At 32.3% G+C, this 17,850-nt stretch overlaps 1 protein-coding gene across 1 annotated transcript; it reads right to left on the bottom strand.

Moving 5' to 3' along the window:
• Positions 1–15,022: 15,022 nt before the first annotated feature.
• LOC117179907 lies at positions 15,023–15,639 on the bottom strand. The gene is made up of 2 exons (XM_033372112.1): positions 15,398–15,639; positions 15,023–15,305 (listed from the first exon to the last, which is right to left on the bottom strand). Exons 1-2 carry the CDS (start codon positions 15,637–15,639, stop codon positions 15,023–15,025), a joined length of 525 nt encoding a protein of 174 aa, XP_033228003.1.
• Between the last annotated feature and the right edge of the window lie 2,211 nt (positions 15,640–17,850).

Genomic DNA, 17,850 nt, shown 5'->3' with positions numbered 1-17,850 from the left:
TTTTTGAAAATCCTGCAAGCCATCAAAATCTTTGAAAGTTCCTTAAAATCCCGTGAAATTACATACAATATGATGATATTTTATGAAATCCCTCGAAATTTTCTTAATTTTATGAAATCTTTTCAAATATTTTAACCCAGTCCAAAGAAACCTTAAAAATGTAGCATTGTTTTTAGTTCAGTATTAATATCAAAGATTGTAAAAAAACATTGTTTATATGGTTATTTTTTTCACCGAAGTATGGAGAAAATAAAAACACTAATTTAATTATATCGATGTAAAGTCTTTAAGGACCGATGTCATATGAAATCGGACAGTCTGACCGTGGTGGTGTCATGGAATTGTTTATGGACATAATTTAATATAACATGCAGGGGCTTTTAGGAAGAGCTAAACTCTTTTGTAGATTTATCGTAATATGATAAAGATATCCTGTAAGCTTCGTCCTCGCTAAAGTATGTCAATAATTCCTGGAACTTTTTCCCACTCTTTTTACTTTCCTTCTTAAAAACTGGCAACTTCCTCTGGTAAAAGCAGTATTTGGTTCATGTCGTTAGTATAAGTCTTTAATTTTCAGACAAAGGATTCGACATCATCTGTGCATACTATGAGATGTTCTTTTCCATGGCCAGTTGCTAAAAAGGCCCACTTCTTCTTGCAAGTTTATTTACTTAATGTGTGATACTGATAGCGATCTTTAAAGTGAGCTGCAGCTGCACAATTGCGAATAAAGTGTGCACAGAAAAAATTTTACATTAATCGAAGATGAATTCCGATTTTCGACCTTTCCTGGCTAATATTTGGTCTTACGAGGGTGGGATAAAAACTTTCCGGCCTGATAAAGAAAAAATATTTTTTCGTTTTTTTACTTTATTTTTTAACATAATCTCTTTCAAGACTAATACGTTTCTTATAACGGTGCTCTAATGCAATGATGCCATTTATATAGACCGATTTGTCAAGTCCATTAAAATACTCATTTACAGCATCGATGTCTTCCTTGTTGCTCTGAAATTTTTTACCTGCGAGCCATTTTTTAAGGTTAGGGAACAGATGTTAGTCGCTGGGGCCAAATTTGGTAAAGACGGTTAATGGGGGAAAAATTTTAACATTAATTCCTTGATTTTGGCCATCGCCGGGACCGACCTATGGGAGGTGCGTTTTTCATCGACTGTTAGCAAACGCGGCACCTACCTAGAACAGTGATTCTCCATGCCTAAATGTTCATGTAAAATATTACGTATACGCTCAGTTGACATCCTAGTAGCCTCAACTATCCTACTTAGCTCTATCTTGCGGTCTTTTATCCCTATTTTATGAATTTTTTCGATTATTTCGGGAGTTGCGACCTCATAAGAGCGTCCTGAAAGTGGTTCTTCAGAAGTCCTCGTGCGACCTTTCATAAATTCAGAAACCCCTTATTTAACCATCGAATATGATGGAAAAGAGTCTTTCAGTGTGAAATCCATTTCTTCTTTAATGTGAAGCGGTGTTAGGCCTTTTGAATAGAAGTATTTAATGGCCGCACGCTTCTCTAATTTTCCATTTTTGCACAAACAATCGCAGTGTATTTTTCAGTAGGCGCTCAAGTGTATGCTAATAGTGCAATCAACTTGAATATTGATATAAAAGCTACTGAGATATAGTACTCAGGATATATTCTAACGGGCAGTTCTTCTAAAATGGGCAGTTCTAAAAGTTATTTGAAAGATGAGGAAAAGAAAAAGAGAAAGAGATAGTGTCATATTGAAATAAAAAATACTTATCGCATATTTTTGAGTGTTAAACAATAACAAAATTTTACATGAACAAAAAATTCTATGGAAAATATTGTGTGGATTTTCCCCTATATATTACAAACAAGGAGTATGATAAGTCATCAAATATTTTTTTCTATTAAAATTAAATATCGAACTCTTAAATGGGATATTATTTTTATCAAATAGACTTTTTAATGAAGCTGAAATATTTTAACATTTGTTTAGTCACTCGACAGACCAGTAACAAATATTTTGTATCTTCGGCAACAATCAACTGAATCGAAAATTATTTTCCGAAGTGTTGTGATAAATCCATGTTGAAATTAAATTCTGAGAATTTAGAACAATAAAATAAGGAATATCAGCTTTTTTGAAATTAGTTAAATGTAATTTTCTTACCATTCTTGAGAAAATAAAAAAAAAGATTTTTTAATATTTCAGACGTCAGGAAAGATCTAGAAGATTTAAAGATTTTTTAAAGAGTTTTAGGTCTTTTAGAAGGTGGGATGGAATCAAGAAATATTTTATAAATTTTCAAAAATGTTTCCTAGTCTTAAAATATTTTTATTGTCTTCTAAGGTCTTTAATTCCTGAAAATATTCTCGACTGACCGAATTTTTCTCAAAATTTGCAAATATCATTCAACATTTTCAAAAAAATACCATAAATTTATTTTAGTTTCATCAGAAATTTTAGGAAAATTTTCTTATTTTCTTGAAAACTTAAAAAATTATCTTAAAGCTTCTAAAGCTTAGTTTTGAAGTGTTTTAAAACCTTTTAAAGCTTAAAATTAATTTTGAATCTCTTTAATTCTATTAAATATTTCTTGAATTTATTAGATTATTTACTTGTTTTTATTTTGTTACCTTACCAAATTAAAACATTTGGCTTTAAAATATTTTTAACTCTTTTACGTAAGCGTACGAAATAGTTGGATATGTTCAAAAACATGTTTTAATTTTCTCTTATAATTGATTTAGCAAAATAAAAAACTATTCAAAATTTCCACACGAATATAAGAAAAATTCTGCCTTTTTTTAATCTTCTCAGATCTTCTAAACCTTCTAATCTCTGAAAATTATTAAAATTCTTTATTTATTCTGCAAAATCAAAAAATTACCTTAAAACCTCTCAGCTTCTGTTGTGAAAAAATTTGAAATCTTAAAAAATCTTTTTAAATAATCTCTGAAAATTAATTTTGCGAAATAAAAATTTATTTTAATTTTTTTTGGAAACATAAAAAAATATCTCTTGAACTTAATCAATTTTTTTTTAAATTATGTTATATGACAAAATTTTACTGCGAAATCTTGCACACACTTTTTAAAAATTTGAGGAAATAATTCCAAATGTTTTATGAGCTTTTTTTAATTTTCTCTTGAAATTCGATAAAAAACAATTATTTAAAAGTTGTCCATGAATCATAAGAACTTTTTTCAGTCCCTTGACACACTGACAAAATTCAATTACCTAAGCAATTTGAAAATCTTGAAAAATTAAAAATATTGTATCAAAGTCTTCCATGTTCTTTTACCCCGCATTTCGAAATCTTCCAAATTTAGTATTATTCCATTAAACTAAAACGTTAATAATTTACAGTCAATTAAAAATGCATAGTAAATTTTAAAGAAATATGGTAATACTTACTATTTAGATGATTGAAATGGTCACAAGAAGTAATTAGTTGTTGAATGCTACCCATGTCTTTCCATCTGCTGATTAGGTAATCTATTTTGACTAAAGCTTAATGAAAACCGAAATCTTGATTCTTGTCTGCAATGTTTCTTCCTAAATTCTTAGTAAACTCTTTATTGCGTTCGTCATAATCTAATTCCACCACAGGAAAAAGACAATACGCTCGCAAGCTAGAAATAAATTGTGTGATTCAGAAAAGGAAAAACTAATATGTATATTTTAAAGCTTATATTATCAATCAGAACAAATAGATATAAAGACCATCTAAAAAGTTTTCCTTCGGAAATTAGCTTTATGACTTGACCCTCCAAAACTTCAATAATGTGCTTGTTACAAAGTTTTAACGGCATTGTGTACGAAGTATTACTAAACCTCCACTGGGGCGCCTCATTGTTACTCTGTAAAGACACGCTCAGCAATAGGACTATTAAATGTTGAGGTGTACATCGCCTTGATGATCATGAACTTCAGGTGACAATATCACTTCTCTGTCACTAGTTACAAAAAAAGACACTGTCCTTACTTTTAGCGTTATCCAGAAACAACGGCGTAGACGTAGTAAGTTCTGTTTCCTTTGGGGTGCCTTCTTGTCGCAAAAGTCGTCAAAGATAACATAATTAAGCTTAAAAGTATTTATGTACGTCCTGACCGATCGCAAGTGAAGGGACAGACATTTGTTTTTCGTTAGAGTGGTTGATTAAATTCAAACTTCATCGTGAAGCATTTGTTTCTCTGATATTGATGCTTCTTTCCGGCTTCATCACCATTTGGTGTTAAGCTTTTTTGTTTATGAAAATAACAATCTTGTTCAGAGCTTCATGCGGAAAAAATTTATTATTTAAAAATTCTAAATGCTGCTGATTTTAAATTCGTAATTTGAATCATTGGAAATTGGAAAAAAAATTAGGTATTGTCAATTTTTGTGATATTTTGATAGGTTCCAAAGAAATTTCACAATACGGCTGATTACTTATCTACTGAAATCGTTGATATGATTCTAATTTTAGGGGAATGTCACGTTAACTACGTGGCTGCATTAAGACTTTACGCTGGACAGTTTCAAAACAGAAGACATCCTACCAATTTAACAATAAGTACTGTGACTGAAAGAGCTCGCAATGGGATTCTTGTTCGTGAACGCTGACATCATGAGTACAACGAAAATTATGCACGAGCTGTAACTGTTCTAGCAGCTGCTCATGTTGATCCACAAATCAGTACTCGACAAATTGAAAGAGAAATCGGTATACCACAAAGTAGAGTATTAAGAATTTTAAGATCTCTGAACCATCATGCTTACCACATTACTCTAATGCAAGCCTTAAGGCCCCATCATATTTTAGCGCTTATTAATTTTTTTCAATGGGCTTTGCAAATGGTACAAAATAATGCAAGCTTCTTTTGATATGTACTTTTCTCAGATGAAAGTAAATTCTACACCGACGGACAGATCAATAGGCAGAACTTTCATTATTGGTCGGACGAAAATCCCCACTGGTACAGACCGATGGATTATCAAAATCGATGAAGTGTTATGGTATTGTGCGGGACAGTAAATGGCTATTTAATTGGACCCTACTTTTTTGACGAAGACGTTGATAAATACACTTACTTAAAGTTGTTAAGGGACTATTTATCTGGACTAGTTGACAACGTTAACTTAGCAACAAGAAAAAGAATGTGGCTTCAACAGGCTGGACAGGCGGCGATTTCCGTAGCATGCAAATAGACATTACAAAGATATAAATAATCCAAGTTTTAATCATTTCAATTGTCTGTTCTTTAATCGAAGTGTGACCTTCACTTTGGGTTCTCGTGATTAGGTTTTTCTCGCGAATCCTTCTTAATCTTAAATATTATTGAAATGACAGGGATGCATAAATCACATTGTAACAGAAAGTTAGCAAAGTGTGTGAAGTGAGTCAAAATTAGGGTCGAGAACAAGGTGGATATAGGAGGAGTATGAAAGAGAACGTATAGTTGAGAAACTACAAAAAGGGAAGGTTTGAATGACTTTAATAACGTCTTATTAGGTTGACAAACCCTACATCTGTAGGCGACCGGTTCCTAGTTTGAAGAATTTTTTTTTTGTTTTTATTGCAGAAACCGTTTGAGCTATCGAAATTTTGAGACAGTCGATGAGTTCAGTGTACAAAAAAAAAGAAAAGAATTCAAATTAGGTTAAAAATATTTTAAAGAAAATTTTGAAATACATTTTTCACCAAGATAAACCAATTTCTATAAAAGGATGAAGATGAAAATATCTTTCAAATAATAGGTGGTGGAAACTAACGGAAATGACAGATTTATGTGATCAGATTTAGGTTACCATTATGTGAGAATCTGTAGGCTCTAGAAGCTACATTCATGGTTTCTCAAAGCAACTAATCCAGACTTAACCGAAACAATTACTCCTGGTCATTCGCAATTTACGCAAATGACATCGTGCAACACCGTTACTTTAAATCCGTACCCCTGGATACATTTTTGGAGCTAACATTCTTTGTAGAATTTTATAAATAAGGAACTGTGCTGACGGACCAGATGATTTGATCCCAAAAGAACAGTGGATCCGGTTCGCGATTGACTTGAGTCTGACGCTGACAAGCTAGAATCTCGTAGAGTTGACTGAGAAATGAAGCTTGCATACCTCTAAGGTGGCCGATCATGGTGCCCAGAATTCAATCACGTAAATGATCTTTGTCTCTCGATCTTGGACGAAAATATCAGGCTTTCAAGTACTAATAGTGCCGGAGATGGTAACATGACACTTTCAGAGCCGTATTCCATATCTTTATGTAGCGTGCATACTTTAAGCATCTATTAAAGACATGTGCAAGTGTTTTTGGCATTTGCTTGCATGCTCAGGCGTTGGTATTGTCCACAGATTTATAACGACGTCTTGACAGGTAAAAATGAGCCCCTCATGCTCCTGAATACACTTTGCCCGGCATTCAAGGCGAGCTTTGGTTGTTGACAGAGTTCTAATTTTTGCGTCAGCAATTTACACTTGTTCAGTGAATCATTTTCTTGTCTTAAGTTTCGAGCAACTGCCCTCTCGCCATTTCAATTTTAAACGAAAGTTGTTCTATACGCTCGCAAATCTGGCTAATGCGTAATAAAGTATCATTACTTTGATTGTCGCTTAGCAGGAAGATCGCGTTCTCTTAAACTACACAGTTTAGAGTCTAGATATGAACATCTTCAGGTATCAAATCGGGGAAAGAGAGCAGTATTTGCTGTAATCTCCGAAAATTTCTTTAAATCCTTGAAATAATATTAAATCCCTTAATTTTCTCTCCTTTAGACTACCGTGCATGCTTTTAAATCTTCTTCAATTTATTAAAACATTCAAAATCCTTGAGCATTCCTCAAAGCAAATGAATTTATTTGAAATCTGTTGAAATACTTTTAAATCTCTGAAACTTTTTCAAACCTTTAACATATTTTTCAAGACTTCCATTGGGTTGGTTCATAAATCCACCTTAAGATATTTAACGCAAGGAACAAAGGATATTTAATAAAAAAAAGTACCTGAAGCTTTCTAATTTAACTATTAAAACTTCTTGACAAAAATTGCCCGAAAATAATATTTACGTCCAATATACCTAAAAATATTCTATTCTCATTAGGAGGGTGGTTTTTCGGACATGCTGAAATAGGATTCAAAATAAAGAATCAATGCATCTGTTACGTGCGGAGAAATGATTTTAAGGAATCTCTGATGCGCGGTTGTTTTATTTAAAATTACGTTTTCCTGTCTGAAATAATATTCTCCGATGAAAAACCTTTATTGATAAAATAAGAAGCCAATATTGTGAAATTTGTCAATAGGCTAAGTCACATGACAATTAATAACTCTAAGTCAACTTTAACAACATTTCGAAATTAGTAGTTATTTCTTTAGAAAATAGGGAAAATTATAATTGTGTACACTCTGAATCAATTTTACCTTGTTCTTGTTTACTTCGCTCTAGAAATTGAATAAAACATTTTACCACTCAGATTAAACCATTATCAATTAAATAAAGACAACAATAAATTTTATCGCTGCCCAAAATGCGATTTGTGTCTCATTATATTATATTTTATTATTATAGCATAATATAGATTCAGATTTTTTTAAATCATGAAGTATTTCCTAAAAAAGAACGATAAAAAAAGATGACTAAATCTAAGTGTTTCTGTTTTAACAGTGTAAAGCACGATAAGCATACAAAAAGTGTTGAATAATTTTGTGGGTAGTAGATCATTATGAAAATTTGTTTTATAGATACTATTGAAATTCCTTGAAATTTTTCAACTCTTTTGAAACTTTTCTAGAATCATTTTAATTACCCTTAAATATTACTAATCCTTTGCAATCTTTTGAAATCGCATAACATTTTTCGAAGCTCTTGAAAATTCCTTGAAATCTTTTAGGATGAAAAATATTCTAAAAGCTTTAGCATGTTTGGTAATTCTTTTAAATGTTTCAAAATATTTGAAGAATTATAAAATCCTTTGAAATTCTCGAAAATCGATTTACGAAATTTACTGGAAACTTCTAAAATTCTTTAAAATCACAAAAATATTTAGAATAATTATAAAATATGTTAAAGTCTTTTGGAATCTTTAGAAATATCCTGAAACCTTATCAATCCTCAAAAATCTTTCCGAATTATCCACAAAATTTCAAAAACTCATGAATTATTTTTAATTCAAATGTTCTAAATCTCTTGGAATATATTGAGATTCTTTGTAACTTTTGAAAATATTACAAAATCTTTATAATTCTTTAATCTGATAATATTCTTTGAAATCCCTTGAAATCGTGGAAGATATATGAAATCTTTTAAAAATAGCTTACCCTGATAAATCTAAAAAATGTAAGATAATTTTTCGTTCAGTTTTAATATCAAAAATTGTAAAAAAAAAATTGTTTTATGGATATTTTTTCACAGTGGGATGGGAAAAAAATATAAAATAAAATTCAGTTATAAGGTATTGAATTCTCTATTGCATTATTATTGGTATACAAAAAGGCCGGATTTAACAAATATTTGGTAGCAGGGGTCAAAATTTAGCCCATGCTTTGAACCTGCTATATAAACTATTTGAAAACTGTTCATTAATAACTAATTATTAACTTTAAAAATTTCCATCTAGAAATTGTGTCAGAATCTATCGATTGTTATTCTTATTTATAAATAACAGCAATATTATAATAAATTCAAAAATATTGAAATATCATGATAAGAAATTAAATAATGTGTTAAAATTAGAAATTTGGTTATTTATGTCGAGAATAATTCTAACAATGAAGACATTTAATTTTATCTTCCAACTATGGTTATGTGTACCAGAATTGCAGTAGGAAGAGCCGGATATTAGGGCATACAGTATTTTATATATCTCGCTGCATATTAACTTATTATATATTTTTTTTTATGTGATTTTTTATTCTTTTTTTAAATTTTATTATTATTGTTTTATTTTATTTTTAATATTATATTTATCACCATTTATTATTTTATTATGTGAAATCGCTGCTTGTTTAGAACTCCTTTTAATGCTTACAGCGTCTGCTACGATATGAGTTAAAGGTTCAAAGTTGGGGCAAAATGTCCGCTCGGAATAGAATATTTCTTCTCTAGCCATGAACTAGGCAATACTGTGATCTGACAATAACGTGATCATTAGGGAATATTTAAGTTTTTCACTCTAAAAATCTAAATTTTTACTACTGCTATAGAAGTTGTAAATTTCCGAATTTTTATTTTAAAAATACATTAAATAAAAAGTGAAAAAGAGAGTCAGGCACTGACCAAGACGTCATAATCATGTAGTTTAAACATGTCATCTGTGCTTTTTGAATCATGCCATTGTCAGAGGTCGTGTTAACTGGGTAATTGATTTTGTCGTCAACTTTTGATTCGGCTTTGGATCGCAATTGATATTGTAATTGGGTTTCACATTATTTTTAACTCAATTAATTGCAGCCGCATCGGAAAGGAATAGTTAGGAATACCCTGTAAGAAGCCTTGAATTGAAAAGTATAACAGATATTCTATTTAATTGTCACGTGAAAATTATTGAATCCTTTTTTATACTTTTTTTGCCTCACGTTACGAACCCCCGAGCGAGGGGCTACTCACTGAGAAATCTGGAAATCTTGAAACTATTAATGTGGCAGTCTTAATAAATTTTTTCATAGAGAGCACTAAGATTTTTTTAAGATGGCTAGGATTTCCGAAGAAAACTTTTCGAGAAAGGGAATCTCGAGGAGAACTCAGACTCGGTTAAGCTCGGCAGCGTTCGGATGGAGTCGACCGTCAGATTCACTCGCCGAGGCAGCGTGTACGTCACGAACGTGTGAATGTGTGTATGTTTCGTGGTGTGAATGCTCCACGCTTGGCGAAAGATTTCTAAGATTTCTACCAAAGAAACTCTTAAGAGTTCTCTAAGATTTGCAGCTCAGCAATATGAGATTTCTCAGTGGCTAGCCCCTCGTTCCCATATCAGTAAAATAATCTCTAAAATTAAATCCCTGTATGTACGCAATAGCGACAATGTTTGCTGATTACTTTTGGATACCCCAAATCGACCATAAAATCGAACAATTACATTCCCTTTTATATTTACAAATTTCCCTATTCTCCATTCACTGTTTCTCGAATAGCAGATAGGTTAACAGCATTTAAAAACACAGTATTAGTAACTTCATGTCGTCAAAATTTATTGCTACACAGCTAGCTGTGACGGAAAATAATTTTAAAAAAATATATTATTATGATTTCATATTTTTTTAGTTAATCAAATTTCAATAAAGCGGTATTTTCGTGATAAATCAATGCATTGTTACGCACAACCCTAATAGATTTTGCAAACTTTATGCTATTAGAGCGCCTTCTAATTTGTTAACTTTCCAATGATAATATGTTTTTATAATTTGTTTAAACAATTTATTATCAATATTCTCTTGGAATAGATTTCGAAAGTCGCAGTTTTTCAGAGTTTTTTTTACTCTTTTCTAACTTTTCAATTAAATCGATGTAATAATCAATTGAATTTAACATACATAATTGTTGAAACGATTTATTATCATCTGTAACAATATCGTCTCAAAAGAATGCTAGAAGCATGCAGTTTGTTCTCAAATTTTCAACTTTTTTCCATTTTTTATATAATGTGAGATAATAGTAATAATCTAAAGTGAAGAAAAGTTATTGTTTAAATAATTTGATTATTATTTTAAGTACCATTCTTTTTGAATAATGCTAGAAAGTTGTGGGTTTTCTTAAACTTGTATATTTTTGTCTGCTCTTCATTATAATTTAATAAAAATCAATACAATTTAACCATAATAGTAATTTAAACAATTCCTTGTTTTTTCAGCGTTTTTCTCTTTAAATACATATAGAAAGTCTAGGGTTTTCCTAGAATTTTTTGTTTAACTCAGTTTCAAATTTTCATTCAAATGAAGGCAATAATCAAATAAATTCCACAAAAGTAATCATTTAATGTTTGCAGTTTTTTCTTAAATTTTCAAATCTTTGTCCACTTCTCATTGAGAGTGAGGCAACACTGATTTCAAGTTAGAAAAAATTATAGTTCAAACAATGTAAATATTATTTTTAATAAGATTCTCTTTGAGTAATACCAGAAAGTTATGGTTCTTCTTAAATTTGTGTCCAGTTCTCACTTAGAGTGTAGTAATAATTAATAAAGTTCAACAAAATAATTATTTAAACAATTTATTATTTTCTTAGGGATTTTCTCTTAGAATAGATTTAGAAAGTCATGGTTTTTTCCAAATTTTTTCAACTCATTTTTAACTTTTCATTTATCTCAAGACAATAATCAATTACATTCAACAGAAATAATGATTCAAACAAGAAAATGCTATAAGGTCGCAGTCTTTTTTAAATTATACACTTTTTGTGAACTTTTAATACATAGTTTTTTTAGAAATAATCAGTATTAAATTTGTAAGAAAACTTATTGATTATATTTATAAATTTTTGTTTCAAATATAATTATTTATTTAACGCAAGTTATTTTCTAAAAAAGAAAGAAAAATAAGCTCGATATGTATTATATTTAACGTAGTATCTTTCTAAATTCTAAATACGCGACAAGTTTCTGCAATTTTGAGGACACTGAATTTGTCTTCGAATTTAATTTTCATCAGTTGATTTTCCGCTTCGTCAGCCATCGTTAAGAATTTTCAGAAACACTGTCGATTTATAAATATTATTCCGAAGCGATAAAAACAACTTATTCGGAAATGTGCACTGAAACTCAAACCATAAGATAAATAATTAACTTTTATAATACTTCCAAAATTAGTAGAAGAACTTCTATTAAAAAATCTTCCAAAATTCGACGACCACGTTAGTAACTAGATTAAACAATTGTTGTTTTGAGGATAACTAAGTAGGTGCATCAGTCCCTAAATAAAAGGGCGGTGGTAGGGAGGGAGTGGGGAAATAACATTTCTTTATTAGTTACGAAACTAACACGAAATTAAAAGGAAGTTTTGTTTTGAAGTGTTATTGTTAAACCATTTTTAAACCAGATATTCAATTTATCTATTTTAATTAAAGACAGATTTTTTATTTTCCATACTAAATCTTAGTCGCGTTGTCTAAACAGTGATTTTCGATCTCAATAAATTAATATTTTAAATGTTAATAACAAATGTTAGAACCGAAACACCTATTACTGGCTCTTTCATACTAGAAAGTTGGTTTTAACAATAAATATTGTTTGTTTTTATCTATAAAATTTTACAGTTTATATTTTATAATAAAAAGTATTTTACACGTATATTGAATCATTTTTCATCAAATAAATAACAATAAACCATTTTTGTTCTTAATACACTATTTATTACAAATAATAGAGTGGTGCCTTGTATGGAATATATATCTATGAATTCGCATTAAATAATCGGCTTTTTCTGAAAAGGCTTGAAATCAGAAACTATTCACACTTTAGAACAATACAAATATTAAAAATAAATTATTTATGTTTTCTAAGTCTATCTACATTAAATATGATACATATTGAGTTTTTCTTTTTAGAAAATAACTTGCGTTTAATAAATATATTAAAATAAAAATGGATAAATGTACTTAATAAGTTATTTAAAAAATTTCATGCTGATAATTTCTAAAATAAAAACTTTCAAATTTGTTCACAATTCCGATCTGTAGACTATCTGGAATTGTAAATTCTCGAGCCAACCTACTGTACAGTAGGAAAAGTAAACCTTGCAGGTTTTCTTTTTACACCTTATTTTGTCTGTGTCTGTTAGGCACTTCGCGATTTGACTAGGCAAAGTCCGAAGTGAAAGTGCTACTTCGCACTTTGCTTGACACCGCCCAGGCAATTCGCGGAGGGACTCGGCAGACTGCGGTGTGACAAGACATCGAACTTTGCCTGTAACATATATATTAAAAAATTTGTCATTACGACAACCGCAGGATTTCGCCGGGAGCGGGGGCTAATCTGGAAAATTGCACCCGCTCCCAGCGAAATCGCGGTAAAATTTCAGCCACAACCACGTCTCGCGACCGTGAGATAGGTGGTTACAGTCTGTAAAGGAATCAATACGACGATCCAGCAAAAGCCTCGTGCACCCTAAGAACACGGAGCGACCCAAGGACAACCGCCTTCTGAATTTTTCCCGCAAGTGTTTTAGCATATTCTTGACAAGCAGGGATGCTTTTTAGGCCATTAGCGAATGAAAGCTTGGCACCTCCGAGAGCGCCGATGATAAGGAAGATTAGTTTAACAGAATATTTCGGGTACAATCGTTGCAACACCCTTATAAGGTCTCGATACCTCTCTTTCTTTTCATTCTCCTTGGCTATGATGTTTTTGTCAGCTGGTGCCGAAAGTTCGATAACGAACATGGTTCGCTTCTCGAAATCAAGAAGAACCATGTCAGGCCTCGAGTGAGCAACAGAAGCAATTGTCGAGAATATAAAGTTCTAGTATATGCGGCACTTCCCATTCTCGACAATTGACTCGATTTCACTATGAGCATTTAGAGGAGCGATATTAAGGATAATGCCGTAAGAGTGACAGAGATGGTAATAAAGCACTCTTAGTGCATCTATACATGTGTGTGTGTGTGTCTACAAAAGGAAAATTAAAATTTCCGATAATTTTTTTACTTGTTTCAATAGTTCCAAGGGATTTCAAAGATTTTAAAATCTTTTAGGGTATTTTCAGATTCCAAGGCATTATCAAGACATTTAAACATTTCTAAGGGATTTTCAAGGGCTTTAGTAATTTTAAGATATTTCGATATTTTATTGGATTTTAAAGAATTTATTGGCAATAAGGGAATCATTTCTTAGGGCTTTGAAGTTTTGAAGAGACTTTAAAACATTTTTGCAATTTATTTCGAACTTGCCTTAAATTCTTATGAATTTATCCTAAATTCTTCTAAATTTACTTAATATCACTCAATTCAATGGATTGTTAAAAATTTTCTATTTAATTCATACTGAATCTTTTTAACTCACCTTACATTCGTAGAAGTTTCATCAAATTCTTCTGAATGCCCTTTCAATTGTCTAAATAATACAAATTCATTTAAACTATCTGAATTCAATGGATTTTTTAATATTTTTGAGAGGTTGTTACTCGACTTGATTGCTTTTCAAATACAGCCCAATTTTTTTTGAAATTGCGTGAATTTTAAATTCTTTCAATTTTCAAAAGTTTTTATTTCATCAATCCTGAAGTCTTTTAATCTCAACTTGAATTGTTAGATATTTCATAAAATTCTTTTAAATTCCCTTGAATTTTTCTAAGATTATTTAAAAGTTACTGACTCCAATAACGTTTTTTCTTATTTTTTATTCACATATTTTTCTCATATACTTCCGATCCATACGGTTTAATTTTTATTTATTATAGATTAGATTTTATTTGGGAAACTGTATTTTTAAATAAAATATGAATATTTCTGATTGAATTTCCTAATTTTAAAATATATTTTACTATATTCAAAAAGATAATTCTGCTTGTGGAAGATAGTTTATAGTTTTTTTTTGAACATTAAAAAACGACTGAACATTGTCACGACTTATCAATTCTTGTAGGGAGACATGCGTGTTTGGGTCAAGTCAATTAGAACCACAACACTCTAATTGATAAAATAAAACCATAAAAGTGCGTTCTTTATTATAAATAGATTAAAACTGTATAAAATCAACAGAACTTGTTGCTTGGTGAACGCGGACGAACGAGGCGAGAAAAGAAAATTGGGAAACTGAGCAACAAGACTATGTGTGAGAGAAGGAGAGCACGGAAACGATAAGACCGGCTTAGACATAAATTCAGAAATTACTCAATACGATAATCAAATATAAGCACAAGTCCCAGAAATATAAATGTAACAAGGAACGCAAATAAAATAGAAAATAAGAACACAAATTTAAAAATTCATAAAAACAGTGAACTAATGTCCAATTCCCAACATTCCGCTCGCTTTCGTCGCCGACGAAATAGACTCACAATCAGTGCACTTAAGATGAACGTGGTAGAAGGCACAATTTAACGATTGGCTAATCGAGTGTGCTAGTCTTTGTCTTGAGAGTAACAACCCGAACTAGGCCATCCTTGCCAAGATGAGGCTGCAGAACCCGATCCATAGGCCATTGAGTTGGTGGAAGGTGCTCATATCGAATGAGAACTAAATCTCCAATCTGTATGGATGGCGATGAAGTAGTCCACTTGGATCGAGGTTGAGGTTCTTTTAAATATTCAGCTGACCAGCGCAGCGCTTGCAAAAATGATCCCGCATTTGCTGGATCAACTTCCAGCGAGTCAATCGATTTGGAAGAACGTCTGAAAGCGATGGTTAAGGAACTGCATTAAGTAGACCTCCAATAAGAAAATGTCCTGGTGTGAGGGCAGAAACGTCTGTTGGATCATCTGACTGAGCTCTGAGAGGCCGAGAATTAAGGCAAGCCTCAATTTGTGTTAAAAGAGTTGTCATTTCTTCGAACTTCAATGTAGAGTCTCCAATGACTCGACGAAGATGCAATATTGTCGACTTAACTGCAGCTTCCCATAAACCTCCAAAGTGAGGAACTACAGGAGAATTTAATTTCCACTGTGTACCATGCGAAGCAAGGTAGGAAGCGTCCGAAGAAAACGCTGATGATGCCTCAGAAAACATTTCCTGTAGTTGACGATCTGCTCCCGCAAACTTCGTACCCTCGTCACTAGACAACGTTCGGCAAAGTCCACGACGAGAAATGAAGCGAATTTAAGCAGCTATGAAGACTTCTGAAGTGTAATCAGAAACCAACTCAAGCTGAACTGAGCGGAAGGCATAACAGACGAAAATACAAATCCAGGCTTTGTGGTGATGCTGACCTCGTCCTTTGGAGGTGCGAAAATTGACGGGGCCAGCATAGTCTACCCCAGTGTTCATGAATGCCCGTTCAGGTAAAGTGATGCGGATAGAAGCAAAGTCACTCATCAGCTGTTGCTGAGTATTACCTCGGTTTCTGTCGCATGGAATGCACCGACGAATCAATAATCGTACCAAAATGCGACCTCGAAAGTTCGAATAAGATTGTCGTAACGTTCCAAGGGTAAGTTGATACCCCCATGAAGAGAGCGAAGGTGACAGTCGCGGATGATGAGAGTTGTACGAACACACTCAGAAGGTAGAATCAGTGGATGCTTCTCATCATAAGTTAGACGAGAGTGCTTTAAGCGTCTCCCGACACGCAGAAGTTGACCATCAAAAAACGGAGTCAACTTTATTAGAGTGCTACTCTTAGAAATCTGCATTTTATTGTTTAGAGCGGTGATTTCATTAAGAAAATAGCGACTTTGTTCTTGCTGAATCCAGAATAAAAGAGCTGTTCGAAGATCTGATGCAACTAGAGTCATAGAAACGATAATAGAACATTTCAAAGCATTTTGAAAACAAAGACACCAAGCAGTGACTCGTAGTAATTGGTCTAAAGATGAATGACTCAGAAGATTACACGGTTTATTAATACGAACTGCTACGTTGACAGTAACTCGACGTTCTTCTTTGGCCACTGTGTTTTCTGGAGGACGAAGCAGAGATGAATGCCACTCTTCTTGTTTTTTAAGCCACGGAGTACCATTCCATCAGAGTGAAAACTGCGAAAGTTCGCAAGCTGACAACCCGCGAAAAGCACAGTCACCTGAATTATCTGCATCCGGAACATGATGCCGAATTGCTGCAGGAACGATCGTTTGAATTTTCAAGACCTGATTCACGACATTTGTCATCCATCTTGTAGGAATAGCTGAAATCCAATGAAGTGTGTTCATAAAATCAGACCACAAATGTAGAGCAGCATCAAAATGCAGTTGAGTTTCAAAGTGAACGACGAGACGAGCTAACAAAACTGAGGCACATAACTCAAGACGAGGAAGCGGAACAGTTTGAACAGGAGCGACCATTGTCTTTGAAGAAATGAGTCCAATAAAACAATTTCCATTAGGCTAAATTGTCTTTAAATAAACGACAGCGCCGTATTTTTTTCAGAAGCGTCAGCAAAGCCATGAAGTTCGAAAGAGCACATCGACGAACCAAATCCTATCCATCAAAGTATCCTGACTGTGGAAAGACGAGGAAGATCTTTATAATATTTTATCTAACGATGGCGAGCTCCTTGAGGCAAATGATCATCCCAGGATGAATTAAGCTTCCAGAGTTCCTGGATAAAGATCTTTGCGACGATGATAACAAGTGCCAACCATCCTAGAAGATCAAATGATTGGGCTGACTGCCTTACTACAAGGATGACATCTTTAATAGGCCTAATATCCACCTGAAAAATAAAACAAAATAAACAGCATTGAAATCGAAGTTTCTGACTGCCATGATATACCTAGATATAACGCGTGCAGATCCTCCGGAATGCGCTGCATTAGCTCATGACTGTTTGAATTCCACTTTTTGAGCGGCAAGCCGCCCACCGTGAAGAGACTACGTAGTTCGTTGTGTAATTCAACAGAATCTTCCAAATTATCCGCTCCTAATAATGATTAGACGTTCTTGGTATTCGTCAATAATAGGACAATTGTTGTAATCGCCAACGTTTCATAGATTTATATTACATATAGATATTCCATCATGACACAATAAACAAAAAAATTTTATAAACAAATTATTTGTTGAAAATGTGTCTTCTATAATTTTCAATAATTTCACGTTTTTTTTAAAGTTTTGTCGCAAGAAATTTTAATGGAAACAATATTTTAATGACAACAGTTTCTCTCAAGACTATTCTTGTTAATATTATAAACAAATGCATTATTCAGGCATTGTTCGTTCGAAAAAAATCATTTTTTTAAAGTCAATTTCTGTTTCAGTCAGTCCTTCTAATTTCAAAAAACA

The sequence above is a fragment of the Belonocnema kinseyi genome, chromosome 1, assembly GCF_010883055.1.
Source record: "Belonocnema kinseyi isolate 2016_QV_RU_SX_M_011 chromosome 1, B_treatae_v1, whole genome shotgun sequence".
NCBI lineage: Eukaryota > Metazoa > Arthropoda > Insecta > Hymenoptera > Cynipidae > Belonocnema > Belonocnema kinseyi.
The sequence above is the reverse complement of the archived record's forward strand: the minus strand, read 5'-3'. Positions and strand labels throughout refer to the sequence as shown.